At 43.0% G+C, this 20,025-nt stretch overlaps 1 protein-coding gene across 4 annotated transcripts in view; it reads left to right on the top strand.

Annotated features, from left to right (window-relative positions):
• The first annotated feature begins 577 nt into the window (after window positions 1-577).
• Window positions 578-20,025, top strand: part of LOC131469774 (NACHT, LRR and PYD domains-containing protein 12-like) — a 39,587-nt gene continuing 20,139 nt past the window's right edge. Inside the window, exons 1-8 of one of the 4 annotated variants that reach the window (XM_058645092.1) lie at window positions 578-1,460; window positions 7,050-7,192; window positions 7,323-7,507; window positions 8,937-9,056; window positions 9,522-9,739; window positions 10,571-12,419; window positions 13,168-13,341; window positions 13,489-13,665. In XM_058645092.1, the coding sequence (XP_058501075.1) occupies window positions 7,359-7,507; window positions 8,937-9,056; window positions 9,522-9,739; window positions 10,571-12,419; window positions 13,168-13,341; window positions 13,489-13,665 (2,687 nt within the window). In that variant the 5' untranslated portion in view covers window positions 578-1,460; window positions 7,050-7,192; window positions 7,323-7,358. The remainder of the gene's footprint in view (window positions 1,461-7,049; window positions 7,193-7,322; window positions 7,508-8,936; window positions 9,057-9,521; window positions 9,740-10,570; window positions 12,420-13,167; window positions 13,342-13,488; window positions 13,666-20,025) is intronic. The other 3 variants (XM_058645090.1, XM_058645091.1, XM_058645089.1) reach the window with 3 other exon arrangements.

The following is a 20,025-nucleotide window of genomic DNA, read 5'->3' as shown; positions in this document are numbered from 1 at the left end:
ATGAGGCATTCTTGTTTTTACCACCAAAATGGTCTGGGTGTTGTTATTTTGTTAACTTAACTATTGCTAATTTAGCAATACTCCCAATAACTCTGAATCAAAATTCAAACCCTATTCACGTTCATAAACGAGAGATGGCACAGTTTTCCACCCTCTCATCATATCATTGGCGTATTTCATTAGGAGAAAAATGGGGTATCGGATTATTGCCTTGGTATGGTGTTACATTTCTGGCTAACCATATTGACAATATTACATATTCAATGTCTGGTTTAGCTAATGAAACTATAAAAGGCTTCCAATATTTAGCGGCAAATGACAAATCCCATAGGTTAACTCTGTTAAAACACGAAATGGCTCTTGATTATATTTTGGCAAAAACTGGAGGTCTTTGTCTGACTTTAAATTTAACAGGTGACTCATGTGTTACAGTAATCCCTGATAACTCAGATAACATCACTAGTGTGATTACAGCACTGGAGAAGATCCGTGACTCATTTGGTCCCTCTGAATCAGCAGGTTTTAGTTTCAATAGATGGTTAAACAAACAATTTGGTCCCTGGGGTGCAATGATTGTTCGTGTGTATCCCTGTGCTAATTGTGTTTGGTATAACTTTTTGTTGTTGTACTTGTGCACTCACTTGTATGCGAGCGTTTGTGTATAGGTGGATAGGGGGAGTACTTGGAGATGACAGAACACCATTGTATGTGAAAGTACCTTGTGAACAAAGTAAGGATTGTGAATCAAATGTGTGTCACATTTCAGAATGGGCCCCAGGTAACCCGTATAGTGAGAGTGATTCAGATGAAGAGATAATGTGAATAGAATTGTTTTGGTTTGCTTTTTGTTTTTGTTTTATTTGTGTTTTATTTCTTCTCTTGTGATATTCTGAGAGTGAATAGTTAACTCATACTAATATGTTTGCAGTGTGTAGTCGTAGAAAAGGTTAGTTAACGAGACCATGTGATTTCCCAAAAAATATGTTGACACTTTGTGTCAAAAGGGAGGAAATGTGGGAAATAACCAGTCTTACCTCTGTTTCCTGTAGTGGTTAAGATAACTATCTACTAACAGTCAAGCTGTGAATAGAGGCTGGGGAAAGTGTATGATAAGGAAGGGTCAACTTAGGGTTCCACATAATGGTATCTGTTCGTTCGTCGTAAACATTAGGTAACATCTAATGGGGTCATAAACGTTATTTCTTGTGTCTGTTCTTGTTTTACTTTGATGTTTCTGTATAAATGGTAGAGCTTTCTTGAGAAACCAGAGAGACACTACTCCACCCACGTCTGTCTAAGACAGAGTTGTCTCAGTGAGGACGCTCCAGCTCGTGTGCAGGCTGTTCATGACTCACTGAACTGCACAGGAAACTGTGGGAGGAGCAGAGAAAGTGAAAGTGAAACTATTCTGTGACTTTGCTTCAGTCGCCATTTTAACTGCGCAGCACGAAGACACAATGGTGAGTGTTGACGTGATTATAATAATATATGATTATATATGATGATTTGGTGCGCGTGTGAAGTACCTTAAAATGGTACTTGAGTAAAAGTACAAGTATGTGACCAGGAAATGACTTTGGTAGAAGTTGAAGTCACTTTTTATAATATTATTCAAGTAAAAGTCTTAAAGCTGTAAACTCCCAGTTGACTGTTCGATTTATTGGTCGATACGTTCTGGCTCTACCAGAATTCTGACTGGTAGTTTTTTGCCGTGTTAATTTCATAATTTTATCAGGAGGAAAGTACCAAGTGCTAATGAGAGTGTTTTCAGAGCACGCCTGTTTGTCAGGTAACGGCGTGTCTTCAGAGAACACCCCCCTTGTTTTCACTATTTTGGATAAGCCCATAGATGAAAGAATGTCTGCTGGTTTTATTTAATTTTAATTTTATTTAATTAATCCAATGTTCAGTGTCTCTGTGCGAAGACATACACAGAGACAAATCATCTAAATATTCCTCAACAGTTCTTGTACTGAGATCACTAGTTGACAGAGTATATTTTTGGAAATTATGGACTATGATATTGCACGTGATGCAAAACTACTCAACCTAAACGGTCCGTACCAAGTTGTCCATTTCCGGTTTTCAAAATAAAGTCCCGTCCAATGCGAACACGATGTTAAATCAGATGAAATAATCCAAACAATTATAAATGATCATTTAGATTAAAAATTAAATAATTATGTCAAATGACACACATTAGTAAAGTTGTATTTAATTGAAAAAATAATGACATCATTTAGTAGGTTTTAAGTACTATAAGAACTTAATTCAAAGGTAGTATGAAGTACTTTTACTGTGTATTTTGGATAAATCCAGGGTCAAATTTCGCATTTGCAAAATTTTTGTACTTCATGCACAAGTAGTAATTAGTAATTGTACTTTTGGAAAAATCCAAAAAGTTAAAGTTAAAAGTTCCTTAAACTAAAAGTACTTTATTTACTTCATGCACAGTAACACGAAGTACTTTTACTGTGTGGCATTTTCTAATCTTCAAATGGACACATGGAAAATCTAAATAAAGGCAGGATTTGCTGATAAAGTCAGAGGCTCATGTGTTTGTGATATCTCTGGATATCAACCATGGATATATTCACGGAGGAGGTACGGCCGCCCTCGTCAAACAATCCTGGTGCACTGACAGTAAGATCATCTCGAGGTCCTGCTCTGAAAATGTGGAATATCTCACTTTGAGACTAAGACCATTTTATTTGCCCAGAGAACTGCAATGCATTATTGTGAGTGTTGTGTATATCCCCCCCTCTGCCAAAGCGGAGGCTGCACTGAAGGAGCTACATGAAGACACATATCCTGATGCTGCTGTTATTATCTTGGGAGATTTCAATCACTGTAATCTCCGGGAAACTATGCCCAAATTGCATCAGTTTGTGAACTTTCCCACCAGGGAAAACAAAATACTGGATCACTGCTACAGCAACATCAAAAATGCCTTTCAGCTGAAACACAACCCCACTTTGGAAAGTCTGATCACCTCCGGCTCAAACCGGTTTATAACAAAAGGCTCAAGTCAAGCCCAGTCACAGTCAGAACTATTAACACCTGGACTGATAATGCACAAGCTAGCCTGCAGGGCTGCTTAGAGGCCACAGACTGGAGCATTTTCAAAGAAGCCACTAACGACATCCATGAATACACAGTGACTGTAAGTGACTACATCAGCTGGTGCACGACCATCTGCGCACCCCCAGGACTGTGCGTATGTTCCCCAACCAAAAACCCTGGTTTAATGGGGACATTTAGCGGAAAATAAGGAAGAGGCGGGAGGCCTTCAAGTCAGGAGACCACGGGGAGTACAAGAGAGCCCGGTACGAGCTGCAGAAGTCCATCAGAGCAGCAAAAAGGGCTCACTCCCAAAAGCTTGAAGGCTACTACCTCAACCACAACACACGCAGCATGTGGCAGGGAATCCAGTCTGTCACAAACTACAGGAGGACCACAACAACCACAGACACAGACAGCCTGAACAACTTCTATGCCAGGTTCGACAGGCTGAACGCAGACACGCCCTCAAAAACCCCTGTGACCCCACGGACACTGCCTTCGGGACCCGACGGAGTGCCTCCCAGAGTACTGAAGGCCTGTGGAGAACAACTGGCCTGTGTGTATACCGATATCTTCAACACATCACTATCTCAGGCTGTAGTCCCCTGTATCTTCAAAACCTCCACCATCATACAGATTCCTGGGACTGCAGGTCACATCTGACCTGAGCTGGGCTTGTAACACCACAGCCACAGTGAAAAAAGCCCAGCAAAGACTGTACTTCATCAGGCTGCTCAGGAAAGCTGGACTGAACCACCGCCCTCTCACCCTGGCCTACAGAGGACTGACAGAGAGCATCCTCACCGCAGGCATCACTGTCTGGTATGGAAACACCACACAGGCAGAGAGGAAGGCTCTGCAGAGAGTCATAAAGACTGCAGAGAGGATTATTGGGACAAAACTTCCTACCATGGACTCCATGTATACGCCGCGTTGTAGGAAAAGAGCAGAGGGAATCATCAGAGACTCACTCCACCCCGCTCACTCTCTGCTCAATGAGGTGATTGTGACTGGCCTCAAGATTAAGCCTCAGACGCATGCAAGGGCGGCTGCGGCAGCGGACGATCAGTCGCTGAAGCCTGATGAATCGGAAATCAAATCTGTGGAAAAGCAGGTGGCTGAGTTCCTGGCTGGCAGAGACATCAACGTGGATTTCAGCAATGTGGGAGTATGTCACCTCTTCTGGAACACGAGCTGTCGTGCTGAGAGAGAACAGAAAACATAAGGCGGCACTGCTGAAGCAGGGCAGGAAGCTCAAAGGCTCGGATGTCTACATCAACGAGAATCTCACCAAAAAGAATGCTGACATCGCCAGAAAAGCACGTCAGCTGAAGAAAGGAGGCAAGATCCAACACACCTGGATGGCAAACTGCAGAATCTACATTAAAACAAATGGATCTACACCAGAAGAAGTCAAAACAATGCAAATCAGGAGTGAGGACGAACTGGAGAAATACAACAATTAAGGTATGGCTCACGAACACTCCATAACTACAGCCCAGCATGACTATTAATCGATACAGAAGGACCCAGGAGGAAAGTATGACAAAGGTCAGAGACAGAAATCTGTAGACACCGTGTGGAGACGGCAGTGGAAGCAAATGTAACCAAACAAAAACAAGAAGCGAATGTACCCAAACAACAGCTGACATTGATAAGCACAAATGTCAACACATGAGAAGTATTTAGCTGCCCCTGTGAATCGAGTCACAATGGAGAATCAATTGATCCAAGCACAGAGGGCCATGGTTGGGCTCCGACGTCTCCACAACCCTCGAGCACATGAAAAGAATGGAGAAGCAAAGCGAGGCGAATGCTACAGATGAGATGGATGACTAAAGGGGAAAAAAACCAAAAATAAAAAAACAAACGGGCTCTCACACCATCCAAGTTAATAGTTAACCTGATGAATTGACCTCTATTGATTGGATCATTTTGTGACTTTTGGGACGTTGAACATGCCAGGCAACAAGTCGAGACTGTCACTCAAGACAGAATATTATGGACACATGTACAGACACACATGGAGTCTGATTGACTGTCTAGAGCTAGACTACATCTCTGAGTGCTACCTGATGCTGAAACATGTTTTGTTAAAATGTCATAAGAAAAAGAATAATTATGTATTGTATGATGAAAATATGTATTCTGTGGATAATGGGGGCGGGACTAGATAAGCTTTTGCTTCTCCCGCTTTCCCTTTTGGTTATGTGTATTGTGTGAACTACACTAAGATGATGTGTGATGATGAGTGATCTAACTGACATGACCGAAATAAACATATAAATAAATAAATAAATAAACACAAACGCTGCAAGTACAACCTGAGGCACAGCAGAGCGGACAGCATTATAACACACAGAACTCGCTTTTTTAACAGCTTTTTCCCGGCCACAGTCAGACTGATGGCAAATCAAAACTACTAAACTCTCTGTAAAACAACCAGACACTACCGCACCGTAACCATGTGCAATATTCTGTGCAATTTCACTTCAAATGTGAAATACATCCCAGTGCAATACTGCAATTCTCTCTCTCTCATATATATGTATATATATATATATATACATATATTTATATATGTATATATATATATATATATATATACAGGTGCTGTATATTTGTATATTTTTATTTTTCTCCATCTTCTTTTACATTTTTTGAATATTTTTATACTCTGTATAGATTTTAATTTGAGCTTTATATTCATATTTATACTATGTGCCTGGACTGTCTGTTTAAGTACAAATGGCAAATAAAAACTTTGAACCTAAAAAAAAACCTTGAACCTTGTTCATTCCTATGGAGTTGCTCACTCAGCACATATGCCAAAAATTATATGACTTCCTAGTTTATTTCCGGGTTGTGCGGCCCATAGAGCATGTGCAGTAGTGTTACTCCCATAATGCCTCTGGGCTATGTGAACGATCCGTCCGCTTTCTCGACTTACTCAACGCGTCCATAAAAAGTGAAAGGCATGATGGGAGTACGCTGCTGATGGGCTCAAGCGGATTTCATGAATACCGATGTCACGTTAGCTTCAGTCTTTAAACCATGGATTTGTAAATGAATCTGAAAACCAATGATAGTGAATACAGTAAAGTGAAAAGTATAATGACGTCATTACAGGTTAAAGTGGTCAATTTAATGGTTCATTTAATTGACCGTGAATATTAGTTTATATGTGTTGTTACAGGAATGATGTTGTTTTCTTCCATTCACTGATATACTGTATGCTTATCATCAAAAATGTTGCTGTCACAGAACTCAGGGATTTTATATATTATTGTCCAAGAAAATAATGACAACATTTATTACTTTTATGATGATTAAAAAAACAATTCCATTTTGAAATTCTAACTGTTTTTGTAGGTGGTTTACAAATCAAGCTAACTTATCGTTATAATTTTGCCTCTGGAACCGCTCTTTGCTGTGCTCGTACACACCTGTGACGTCACTCTGGGAAATAAGATGTTTCTGGGCTGTTTATGGCCTTTAGGAAGGTTTTACAAATGTGAAACTCCATGAATTAAAAATATAGAATATAAAGATCTATACATGTCTGTGTCCATGTCTCGAGGTGTCCTGTGAACAGTGTTATAGGCGTCTCTTTTACTATTGTGGTCGATGGGAAAACTGCTTTTTGGGCTGCTTAAGTATTTATTGTTGCAGTACCACAAGTGGCCACCATGACAATATTGTCTTCAAGGCAGAGGGGGCGGAGCTCTATCCAGTTCTTATAATACATCCATGATATCAACACATGAAACTTTATCTTCCATTCAGCTGACTTCAATGCAGACAACAGCCCTTCAATAACATACAGAGTAGGCTAGCACCATCTACTGGCCATAGGCTGCTATAGCACACAAATGTCACTCAATCACCTTCAGTGTGGCCACAGGAGATTGAGCTCCATACAAGTAACATGAAGTGCAGATTTGATAAAACACCTTCTCTAACAGAAAACTGCTGCTGTGTTACAGTTTTCTCTCGTGTGATTGGTCACTGGACTGAACACAGATCCACATCAGACGTCCTCCAGGAAACAGGAAGGAGATTTTCAATCAACTGAGAAGTAACTCTTTAAAGTGCTTTCAATACGATTCTTTTAGTGGAGCAGTGATAAGTAAGTGAGGATAACTAATGACAACAACAAAGAGAAAACATGCTTTTTATAAATAATGTTTACAGTTTACAGTATAAAACAAGTTATTTCACTCAAATGAACTCTGTAAGTGTCTGTCTGTCTGTGTCAGCTCACAGACAGACAGACAGTCTGTTTCTCTCTCAGAATGACTGAAGTCCAGCAGATGAGTGATTGTGTGGAGGAAGACGAGGACAGAGCAGAGTCTCCAGGACCCAGCGGTCTGTCTGTGAAGAGTGACCGGTCTATGGGACACCCTCCAGGCTTCAGTCATGAACCTGGAGCCTCAGAGACAAAGTAAGAGACAGTGTGTCCAGTGAAGCGTGTGAGCAGCAGATCATTCCAGGTGGCAGTAATGCACCTTTCAGCTGTTTGACCAACTGTCATGAAAACTTTGATTATGAGGAAACTTGCAATCAATGCACTTAGAACAAGACAACAACACACTTGGTTGTGTGATAAACACAAATGCAAAAAATAGAATAAATGAAAATAATAATATGAACAAATACAAACAGAAGGTCGGGCTCATCTTATAGTGAATTCAATTAGAATCCGTGAAATTAATTACTAATAATTATCAAAGAGAGAAAATAAAGCTGACATGGACTTACTTAGTCATTTCAACTCATTCTTCATATTTCTGAAATAATGGACCAGAAGTTGTCACAGGCTTGGAGTCGCTGTCCGTCTGAAACTCGCTCCCAAAGTTTTTTCCCTTCGACATTCAACAAAATAATTGTAATTATCTAACATTTGTCAGATCATAAACGTTAGATACTACAATTATTTTGTCGGATGTCGACGGGGAAAACTTGTCCAGACGGACAGTGACAGTGACGGTCCATTGAGCTGTCACTCCAAAACTCAGTAGCCAATCAGCAGGCAGCTTCCTAAGGCCTGCCCACTAACAAAAAACCACGGCGCAAAGAACAAGTGTATTTTAAAACAATAAAATACCATATTTTTGAATGATTAAATTGATATTTTTTGCTTCGTGAAAAGTGTTGTTTGAACACAAATCTCATTCCATAGAGTCTGTGGTGCATTAAGAGTTCAAATAAGACTGTAGCAAAGTGAAAAATAAAGCTTTTTTGTATGTCATCGTGTACATCTTCCTTCTCTTGACCTGTTTCCAGTGGTCAAGTGCCTCTTTAATGTTGGTTTGGTGTTTAAATATAGGTCATGTGATCCTGCGTAATCACTAAATCAGAAGCAGAAACCAGTTATTTAAGGATAGTAAGTCATTAAAAGTTTTTCACATTGAGCTGATGTTCAGGAAATTGCTGTCTGAGACCCCTGTACAAAACAGCACTCGCATCACGTCAATCCGTTTGTCAATGGTGGCAGCGGTTTCACTGTGGTGTAGCACAGCACAGAGGCTCCCGCATAATGATGAAGATTTCCATGGATATTTGCATGTATTGGAAAGTTGATACCTATTGTTATAACATTGGTTATGATGGAGGCTCTGTTGCAATGGGGCAATTACTTTAAGTGCACTGTAGCGGAGACTGGGGGGAGGGGGGCGAACGGGCTGGATACAGTGAGTGTCCCATCCACGCAACGACAGTGAGGTAAATGTGTCCTTTCTGAATGATTTTCCTGAAAGACGCAAGACTAACAACATCACTGTGGAGGTCACACTGACACTGAGGCTGCTTTCTGATCCAAGTGTCTTTAAAGAGAACATCATCAGTGATGGATGTGATGTTTGTGTTTGCAGAGATCAGAACCAGAGACGGAGAGCAGAGTCTGCAGGACCCAGCGGTCTGTCTGTGAAGAGTGACTGGTCTGTGGGACACCCTCCAGACTTCAGTCATGAACCTGGAGCCTCAGAGACAAAGTAAGAGACAGTTTGTCCTGTGAAGGAGTCAGATTCATAAAAGTGTAGGTTCACAACCAAACCTGAGTGTCCTCACAAAGACAGAAACACACACACACACACACACACGTGAAGTAAATGTGTGTGTGAGGAACTGATTCAGAATCTGATGAAACTGATCAATGAGTCAAACCATTGACGAGTCAGAGAGTAGGGCTGGGTAGCAATCAAAAATGTTCGATACCAGTTTCAACACGTAAACTTATATAACTTACACTGTGTGCATATTAATGTCCCCGACATGTCAGTAATAAACAAATGTCTTCACAGACACGTTTCCACCTGTCCCTGAAATGTCAGTAATAAAGAAATGTCTTCACAGACACATGTTCACCTGTCCCTGACATGTCAGTAATAAAGAAATGTCTTCACAGACACATGTCCACCTGTCCCTGACATGTTAGTAATAAAGAAATGTCTTCACAGAGACGAGTTTGCTGTTTCTGTGGACGAGCACATGTCCTGCTGTCCTCTGTGTCAGGACGTCCTGAAGGATCCAGTCTCCACCAGCTGTGGTCACCGGTTCTGCAGACGCTGCATCTCCTCATACTGGGACCAGTCTGGTCCACAAGGAGACTCCTGCTGTCCCCAGTGTGGGAAAAGACCCAGGACAGGACGTGGACCAAAGAGCATCAGTGTACAGAGTAAGACTCATAAGGAGAGCAGCTCCCATCAGCACTAGCAGACTTTAGAAATGGAAAAACAGGAGAAAACAGTTTAAAAGTTAGAAATGTTCCTCATGTTAACTCGATGATGGAGTTTAACTCTCTGCTGCCCCCTGCAGGTTGAAGAAATGAAGGTTTACCCTCATTTTGCTGCTTTTCTCTCATGATTGTTCTCTTGTATGCAGATGATACTCTTTCCTTCACAATCATCACAGTTCTTCTAGAACAGGGGTGTCAAACTCATTTTTGTTCAGGGGCCACATACAGCACAATTTGATCTCAAGTGGGCCAGACCAGTAAAGATAGTAAAATAATAGCATAATAACCTATGAACAACAAGAACTCCTTGCTTTTTTTCTCGTTTGTTTTAGATTTAATGAAGGATATTTTAAAAAAACATGACATTTCTTGAGAAATATAAGTGCAATTTCAACAATATCGTGAATGTACTATTTACACATCACACTGGATCTAAAAAGGCACAAACATTTAGTCACAGGTATCTGGAAGAGAAAAATATTGTATTTGACATTACGTTTAGATTGTAATCATAGTGTGAAATTTTAACAAATTCATCCTGTGGGCCGGATTGGACCCTCTGGCGGGCCGGTTCTGGCCCCCGGGCCGTATGTTTGACACCCCTGTTCGAGAACGTTTCAGTCTTTCAGAAAAGAGTTATTCAATTCATTACAATGAAAATGTAGTTTTTCATTGGACAACAAACAACATAAAACAACAACGTCACAGAAAAACATGACACTGATGAAAATAATCCTCAGATGCTCAGATTATTTGTCTCTTGTCTTTCAGCAGATGTTGGTCTGCAGGAGGTTCTAGATGAACATAAGATCAGTCTGAGGAGGAGATTTGAACATGTGACTGAAGGAACTAATGCAAGAGGAAGTAGAACCCCCCTGAACAGGATCTTCACTGAGCTCTACATCACAGAGGGACAGAGTGAAGAGGTCAATACTCAACATGAGGTGATGCAGCTGGAGATGACCTCCAAGAAGAAAATGGTCCAGGACACTCCCATCAAGTGCTGCGACATCTTTAAAGCCTTACCTGACCAGCAGGGGAGCATCAGAGTCGTCCTGACCAACGGCGTCGCTGGTGTTGGAAAAACCTTCTCGGTGCAGAAGTTCACTCTGGACTGGGCCCAGGGTTTGGAAAACCAGGATGTGAATCTGCTGATTGTGCTTTCGTTCAGGGAGCTGAACCTGATCAGAGATCAGCAGCACAGTCTTCTCTCGCTGCTCCATGTTTTCTATCCAACATTAGAGAAGGTCAGAGCAGAGGAGCTCGCTGTCTGTAAACCTTTGTTCATCTTTGACGGCCTGGATGAAAGCAGACTCTCACTGGACTTCAGCAGCAGGACGCTGGTTTCTGACGTCACACTCAGGTCATCAGTCAACGTGCTGCTGACCAACCTCATCCAGGGGAATCTGCTTCCCTCGGCTCTCGTCTGGATAACTTCACGACCTGCAGCGGCCAATCAGATCCCTCCTACATGTGTTGACAGGGTAACAGAAGTACGAGGCTTCACTGAGGACCAGAAGGACGAGTACTTCAGGAAGAGATCCAGAACTGAAGATCTGTCCAGCAGAATCATCTCACACATCAAGACCTCCAGGAGCCTCCACATCATGTGTCAAATCCCAGTCTTCTGCTGGATCAGTGCAACAGTTCTGGAGCACATGTTGACCACAGAGCAGAGAGGAGAGCTGCCCAAGACCCTGACAGACCTGTACTCACACTTCCTGCTGGTTCAGACAAAGAGGAAGAAGAACAAGTACGATAAAGGACGTGAGATGAGTCCACAGGAGCTGATGGAGGCCGACGGGGACGTTCTTCTGAAGCTGGGGAGGCTGGCCTTTGAACATCTGCAGAAAGGAGACATCATGTTCTACCAAGAAGACCTGGAGCGGTGTGGTCTTAGTGTGACAGAGGCCTCTGTGTACTCGGGAGTTTGTACAGAGATCTTCAGAAGAGAGAGCGTGATCTTCCAGAAAACAGTCTACTGCTTTGTTCATCTGAGCGTTCAGGAGTTTCTGGCTGCAGTCTACATGTTCCACTGTTTCACCAACAGGAAGACAGAGGTACTGCAGGACTTCTTCAGACAAGAAGACCATGACAGGAAGAGATTTAACTATTATGATGATAATTATGATGATGATGAAGATGATGGTGGTTACACTTCTCTAGATGTGTTTTTGAAAGAAGCCATGAAGAAATCACTTCAAAGTGAAAATGGTCACCTGGACCTGTTTGTTCGCTTCCTTCATGGACTCTGTCTGGAGTCCAACCAGAGACTCTTAGGAGGTCTGCTGGGTCAGACTAAGAACAGTCCAGAAATCATCAAGAGAGTCATCAAGAACCTGAAGAAGATTAATACAGAGGACATCTCACCTGACAGAAGCATCAACATCTTCCACTGTCTGACAGAGATGAACGACCAATCAGTGCATCAGGACATCCAAGAGTTCATTAAGTCAAAGAACAGAGGAAAGGAACTATCTGAGATCCACTGCTCAGCTCTGGCCTACATGCTGCAGATGTCTGAGGAGGTTCTGGATGAGTTGGACCTGAACAAGTACAACACAACAGACGAGGGAAAACAGAGACTGATTCCAGCTGTGAGAAACTGCAGGAAGGCTCGGTGAGTTCAGACATGATCAATAACATCATCAGTCAGTGATGATTATCAAATATTCTTCTCATTCTTCTCACATTGTGAGTCAGTTGTGTTGTTTTTCTGCTCATGTTTTAAATGATCAAAGTTCAAAGTGCAGATTTATCAGCTGCTTGTGATTCTTGCTTTGAACTGAATGAAAACACTTATTTACTGTTAATGTTTCATTGTTAACTTTCTCTTCATGTGACTTTGACTCTTTTTGCTTTCACCTAAACCTGATTAGACTCCAACACGGGTCAAAGCAAACCCAAAGACCTGATCAGAACCAGTCCGTGTTCAGATCCAGAGAAGTCTGCTGACGTTACATTAAAACACAGAGTAGTCGAGTGACGTTAGCTGGTTAATAACCATCAGCTGTCGGTGCTGATCGGGTCTGTGTCTCTGGGCCGGGTTGGACCAACATGTCTGAGTTTGACATGAGTCCAGGTCCCAGGTGTGTTCCACACACTCAGACTGTGGACATGATGGACACCTCACTGTGACTCCATGTTCATGTAGAACATGAAAGATGTTTCATGTCAAACACAACAAGAGAAGATGTTGATGAAAATGTCAACATGTCTTCTCATGTGTGTTGTTTTTCTAGAATCACAGACTGGATCATTGTGAACTCTAAGAGACTCCGTGTGAAGTCCTGGTCTCAGCTCTGAACACATGATCAAACACTGACTGGTTTCAAGCAGCAACTTCTCATCTTTTATTCTTTATTCAGGTTGAGGGGCTGCAGATTGTCAGGGTTCAGCTGTTCTACTGTGGTCTCAGTTCTGAAGTCCAACTCCTCCCACCTGAGAGACTTGGACCTGAGTTGGAACCATCTCCAGGATTCAGGAGTGAAGCTGCTGTGTTCTGGACTGGAGAGTCCACATTGTGTACTGGAGACTCTGAAGTGAGTTCACTGACTGAAGCTGCTGTTGTTTTTTTAACCTTTCATTTTATTAACATTAAACTCATTTGATTCTCTCTCTCACACACACACACACACACACACACACACAGTCATTGTCTAAAGTCTCATCTTTTATTCTTTATTCAGGTTGAGTCACTGCAGTTTGTCAAAGATCAGCTGTTCTTCTCTGGTCTCAGTTCTGAAGTCCAACTCCTCCCGCCTGAGAGACCTGGACCTGAGTGAGAACTATGGTCTGCAGGATTCAGGAGTGAAGCTGCTGTGTTCTGGACTGGAGAGTCCACATTGTAGACTGGAGACTCTGGGGTGAGTTCACTGACTGAAGCTGCTGTTGTTTTTTTCATGAACTTCATGAACATTAAACTAGTCTTGGTCTGATATTTGATATTATCGTATATCACGATATTTGCCATCAGAGTTGATATTTTTCACGATATCTAATATTAAACGGCCGCCGTGCATTTTCAGGATTTTTTTTTTAAAAGAAAATCCCAGTGGAAGTGGATTTGTCTGCGTGATGCACGAAACGCTTAATACAGCGACCTGATGACGGACTTAGTTGCTCAGAAAAATGCAAGCTGGTCATTTTGTCAGTATTTTGGATCTAAAGCAGGAGAAAATGGAGAGTGGGAGAATTTGAGCGAGGTCATGTGTCGGGTGTTGATGAAGCAGCATCACAAACCTGCGCTCTCACCTCAGATCCATCATCCTGCACAGTTTGCTCCACCCGACTCCACAACATCAGCTCGGGAGGAAACTTCCAGCAGCAGTGCGAGCAGCTAACCCACAATACTCGGAGCATTTGTATGAAAGAATGAATGCACCACTGCAGTAACCTGCTACCTTATCAAAGCTATGGTTCTGTTTCATACGCTCATAAAAACATCATTCAAAATGACAGTTTTTATTTATAGCATCAAATCATCCAATATCCAGAGATTTCAGCGACACAAGATCTAGATATTTCATTTTGATATCATGCAAGTCTACATTAAACGCATTTGAAACACACACACACACACACACACACACACTTCACCTAGTATGTTACATTACATTACATGTCATTTGGCAGACACTTTTTTTCAAAGCGACTTTCAATAAGTGCATTTAAACATTTGGGTACAAATAAGAGCTAGCAGTAAGTAAGCGCTTCAAGTCAGCCAAACTATGAAGTGCTAGTCATAAGTGCGATGTATACGTTTTTTTTTTGTTTTGTTTTTTGTCGCCGTCATAGAGTCGGAAGAAATGTGGAGGCTTTCCGCTGTCTGGATGTTGATGGGGAGCTCGTTCCACCATTTGGGAGCTAGGACAGTGAACAGTCTTGTGTTCGTTGAATGCCTCTGCGATCCTCTCAGTAAGGGGGCAGCAAGCCAGTTTGCCGATGCAGAGCGGAGTGGGCGGACTGGGGTGTAGGTTTTGATCATGTCCTGGATGTAGGCTGGACCGCATCCGTGTAGCATGGAACGCAAGCACTAGAGTCTTGAAGTGGATGTGAGCAGCTACAGGAAGCCAGTGAAGGGTGCGGAGGAGCGGTGTACTGTGAGAAAACTTTGGTAAGTTGAAGACCAGTCGAGCTGCTGCATTCTGGATGAGCTGCAGACGTGGTATGGCACATGCAGAGGTGCAGTGGTGGTATGACACATGCAGGGTGGTATGGCACATGCAGGGAGACCAGCCAGGAGGGAGTTGCAGTAGTCCAAGTTTGAGATGACAACAGCCTGGACCAGCTGTTTTCATCTCAGGTACACTTCCAGGTACCTGGAAGTGACGTAATTGGTAGGCCAGCTCTCAGATACACAGCTCCCCCTCTGGCACGGTGGATGCTCTGCATCCCAGCAGCTACAACGAGAGTAGTTCTTCTTCTTCTGCGGTTGAATGTACGCAACCGGATGTGCAACCAGAACCTGTGCCGCCTTCTGGGTTAGAAGAGGACGTATCCTTCTGATGTTGTGCAACATGTATCTGCAAGATTGAGCTGTTGCAGCAATGTTGGCAGTGAGGAACAGATGGTCGTCCAGTCACACCCAGGTTCTTTGTGGTATGAGAAGGAGCTACCACAGAGTTGTCGAGGGTAATGGTCAGGTCTGTGGTGGGAGAGCCCTTTCTTGGGAGAAAAATAAACTTGGTCTTTTCGAGATTGAGTTTCAGGTGATGGTCAGACATCTGAGAGATGTCTAGCAACAAGCAGAGATCCGTTCTGTTACATGTGTTTCAGAGTGGATAAAAGAGAGAATGAGTTGGGTGTCATTGGTGTAGCTGTGATAGGAAAAACCATGAGAGTGAATGACAGAACCAAGAGAGTTGGTGTACAGAGAGAAGAGGAGAGGGCCCAGGACAGAACCCTGAGGGACCCCAATAGTTAGAGGACAGGGTTCCGGCACTGATCCTCTCCAGGTTACTTTGTATGTTCGGTTTTGAAGATAGGATGAGAGTAGGGCAAGTGCAGAGCCTGAGACACCTAGTTCCTGAAGGGAGGAAGTAAGGATCTCATGGTTAACTGTGTCAAACGCTGCAGAAAGGTTCATGAGGATGAGCACAGAGGAGAGAGAGGCAGCCCTGGCTCAGTGACAGCAAGAAGTGCAGTTTCGGTTGAGTGACCAGCCTTAAAACCAGACTGATGAGGATTGAGAAGGTTATTCTGGTGAAGGTAGGAAGAGAGTTGATTAAAGATAGCATGCTCCAGAGTTTTGGAAAGAAAAGGAAGAAGAGAGACAGGTCTGTAGTTATTTACTTCAGACGGGTCAAGGGTGGGTTTTTTAAGGAGGGGGTGTCACTCTGGCCTCTTTAAAGGTGACATCGAATGCTCGTATCGCACATATATGTTAGTTATGGAGGTCTACTTACCTATATTAACTTGTTTTCATGGTTAAAAACCTCCTAGTTGCTGCAAACTACCCGATCAAAATATCTCCTCACTGACGCTCTCGTCAGCCGCGCTGTTTCAGACCAAAATCACACCCCCAGAACGTGGACTGTGTTGTGATTGGCCAGCCAACGAGAGCTTTCCCACTGTCCTGTGATTGGCCAGGTACCTGGAAGTGACGTAATTGGTAGGCCAGCTCTCAGATACACAGCCCCCCCTCTGGCACGGTGGATGCTCTGCATCTCAGCAGCTACAACGAGAGTAGTTCTTCTGCGGTTGAATGTACGCAACCGGATGTGCCCCGACTAGTGCCTGCACCAGGAGGCGCTACGTGGTGAGAGGAGTGGTGAGGTTTACTGATGCGGTGAAGTGTGAGGAAAGGAAGAAGATCAGAAGCAATTGACTGAAGAAGGTGAGAAGGAATAGGGTCAAGGGGGCAGGAGGTGGGGCGGGCAGAGGTTATTGGGGAAAGAACTTGATTAGATAGAGGGGTTGTAAAGTGTTCCTTGGTTCGTGCAATTGACCAGCCAGTGGATAATGGGCAAGGGAACAACAAGACAGAGGTATAATTTAACGAGTCTTTTATTATTCATATAAACATCTAAAAAGCAAATTGAGTCCAAGGGAATTTAATTAAAAGTACTAGAAGGGGTGACTGAAGGTGTGGGTTCCGTGTGGCCTGGTGAGTGGCTGAGCTTCACTGTCACCAGGCTGGCAGGCTGGGTCCGCTGGTCGACTGGTGCACTGACTCGGTGTGGCTGTGCTATCACTGCTGACGCCGCATGCTGTGCTGCTGATGACTGCTGCACTACACTGTGTGGCTGCAAGGCGCTGCTGTTCAGCCGTTGTAGTTACTTCCAGTCCGACCAACCGTCTTAAGACAACTCCAGCCCACGTCACACGCCACACTGTCACAGAGAAGAGCAGAGCAGAGCAGAGGGAGACTCAACACAAGATAAACATTCACATGATAGTTTCTTAGAGAAACCTCAGAGCACATGCACACAGGTACCTGTCACAGAGAAGAGCAGAGGGAGACTGGAAGAGAGTGTGTGAGGGGGTAATTAAGCTGGCTGAAATCCTGCCCAGCACACCTGTTTCAGATCAGCCCATCACCATGAAATCACCACACACACACACACGCACACACACACACACTGTGAAGCCACACCCACACATGCACCACCAAATCCACCACTAGTGTCACAAAATGCATTAATCTATTTGATACAGGTCTACCCTGTTACAGGGTGAAAGAGGATAGAGAAGGAAATGAATTTGTGGTTGTTAGAGTGGTGAGATCAGGAGGTGGGGTTGGGAAATTAGAGCCAATGTCATCTACTTTTTTTGTGAAGTAGTTAACAAAGTGAATTGGTAGAACGGAGGAGGGAGGAGGGGGAGTGGGGGGTCAAGGAGGTTAGAGAAGATCAAGAAAGGTTTTTTGGGGTTATAGAAAGAGGATTGAATTTCAGTCTGATGGAAAGATTGTTTGGCTGCAGAGATAGAGACAGTGAAGGTGGAGAGAAGAGAATGATAGGAAAGCAGGTTGTCAGGGTGTTTTAAATTCCTTTCTGCTGCCCGTATCGTGGCTCTCTCAGCACGCAGACAACCAGTCAGACAACCACGGGGCTGGGGAGGACTTACGAACCCGGCGTGAAGTAAGAGGACAGAGGGAGTCAAGAGAGGAGGACAGAGTAGAGAGGAAGAGTTGGGATGCATGAAGGAGAAGGAGTCAGCTGAAGGAAGTGCTGATAGAACAGTTCAATTCAATTCAATTTTATTTGTATAACGCCAAATCATAACATACATTATCTCAAGGAACTGTACATAGACAGCATCAAGGATAGCAGAGAAACCCAACAGTTCACACAATGATCAAACAGTAGGCATCAGTGGAGAGAAAAAACTCCCTCTTAACAGCAAAGACATCTCTGGCAGAACCAGGCTCAGAGATGTGCAGCCATCTGCCTTGACCGGTTGGGGTGAAAGGAAAATGGGGAACAGAGGAGAGGTGGGGGACAGAAAGGGGGGAGAGAAAGGACAAGAGGGAGATGAGGTAGAGACAGAAGAGAGAGAGAGAGCAGGAGCAGAATAACAACAACTGTATCAAGTTACAAGTTTATACAGTCAATGATGACATGTTTATAGCAATACAATGCGATTTATATAAGCAGCAGCAGAGAGTGTTGAAAAAAATTATACTGATATCGACTTTTAATTATAGCACAATAATACTGGTGAGTATATGTTTGATAGCAATATCCTCGAAAACTGGATCTGGATCCTGCAACCTGCAAGATGAGAATACAGAGAGAGAGAGAGAGAGAGAGGAAAGGAAGGAAAGACACAAACAGGGAGAGAAAGAGACAAGGTTAATGACATGAAAAGTCATATTCATACCCTGAGAGTGAGAGAGTGAGTGTGAGTGCACCACAGGTAATTCCCCCAGCAGTCTAAGTCTATAGCAGCATAACTAAGAGATGGTCCAGATTTCCCTGAACCAGCTCTAACTATAAGCTTTATGAAAAAGGAAAGTTTTAAGTCTAACTTTAAATACAGGGAGAGTGTCCGCCTCCCGAACTGTCATTGGGAGCTGGTTCCACAGGAGAGGAGCCTGGTAACTGAAGGCTCTGCCTCCCATTCTGCTCTTACAGACTCTGGAAACCACAAGTAAACCTGTATTTTGGGACCTAAGTGTTCTGTTAGGGTGGATCTTCTGTCACAGTTGGGGGGGGAGCATTTGGCATCCTCACCTGGAACCTCCTTGTTAGAATCCTGTTCAGACTCCTTTGTCTTTGTCTTCCTGAGTCTCCTGTTTAGACTCCTTTGTCTTTGTCTTCCTGAGCCTTCGTCTGAAGTGTCTGCCGCTGAAGCTGCCGCTTCAAAGTGAATGCTGATTTTTTTTTTTTTTTAAAAACACCTGATTAGGAGCTGGTTGGTTACAGCTGTGTTGGCCGCTCCCATGTAGCCAATGAAACTTCACACCTTGTGATGGTGATGGCTCAATAGAAACTAGGTCAAAACAGCAACAATAACAACTTTCTCTTTGACTTAAAAGACAAAATATCAACAACAAACTTTCTCCTTAACTAAACAGACAAGTCAAAAGTCAAACAACCCAGCTAGATAAAATAGCAATTATAATGAAAAAGCAACCAAATAAGAAAGACCTACTGAAGTGATACTTGGCTTAATTCCAGTAGTCCTGTGAGATACCCAGAAAGTCCAAAATGCACACTTGTACGTTTGAACTTATCAGGATCAGTTTTATGTCTAAAAGCTTGACTCTGAGTCTGCTACTCTCGGAGTCCTCCCTAATATATCAGTCATGTTGCTGTGGTGATGTTGCTGTATATGCTTGTCTCAGGGGGCCGACCAGTGACCTGAAAGGAAAAAAACTCTTCTTGTCTTTCGTGGTCAAATATAAAGAAAAATTAACCAAATGAGAAAAGATGTTTTCTTTCAAAAGGTTTTTCCAGTTTTATTGTCTTTCTTGTAAAAACAGGTACAAAAGAATGAATAAAAAAAGAAAAGAAAAAGAAAGCAACTACATCTCAAAGTTGTTGTTTTTTTGTTGAAAAAGAAAGTAAAGTTAAAAGAAAATATTCCAAGTCCTTCTGTGTAGGAGGTCAGAGGTCAGAGCGTCAAAGATTCTCCCTGCTTTTCTTACTACTACAGTTTTCAGAGTTTTGCAGCCTTATTTATACGCTGAATCTTGGTTCGCTCCCACATCACGTGACATTAAATCAACTTTTCACTCGTTCTATTTCATTCTTCCTGACCACCACAGACTGTATGAA

The sequence above is a fragment of the Solea solea genome, chromosome 12 (assembly GCF_958295425.1).
Source record: "Solea solea chromosome 12, fSolSol10.1, whole genome shotgun sequence".
Lineage (NCBI taxonomy): Eukaryota > Metazoa > Chordata > Actinopteri > Pleuronectiformes > Soleidae > Solea > Solea solea.
This window is presented reverse-complemented; position numbering and strand designations above follow the sequence as displayed.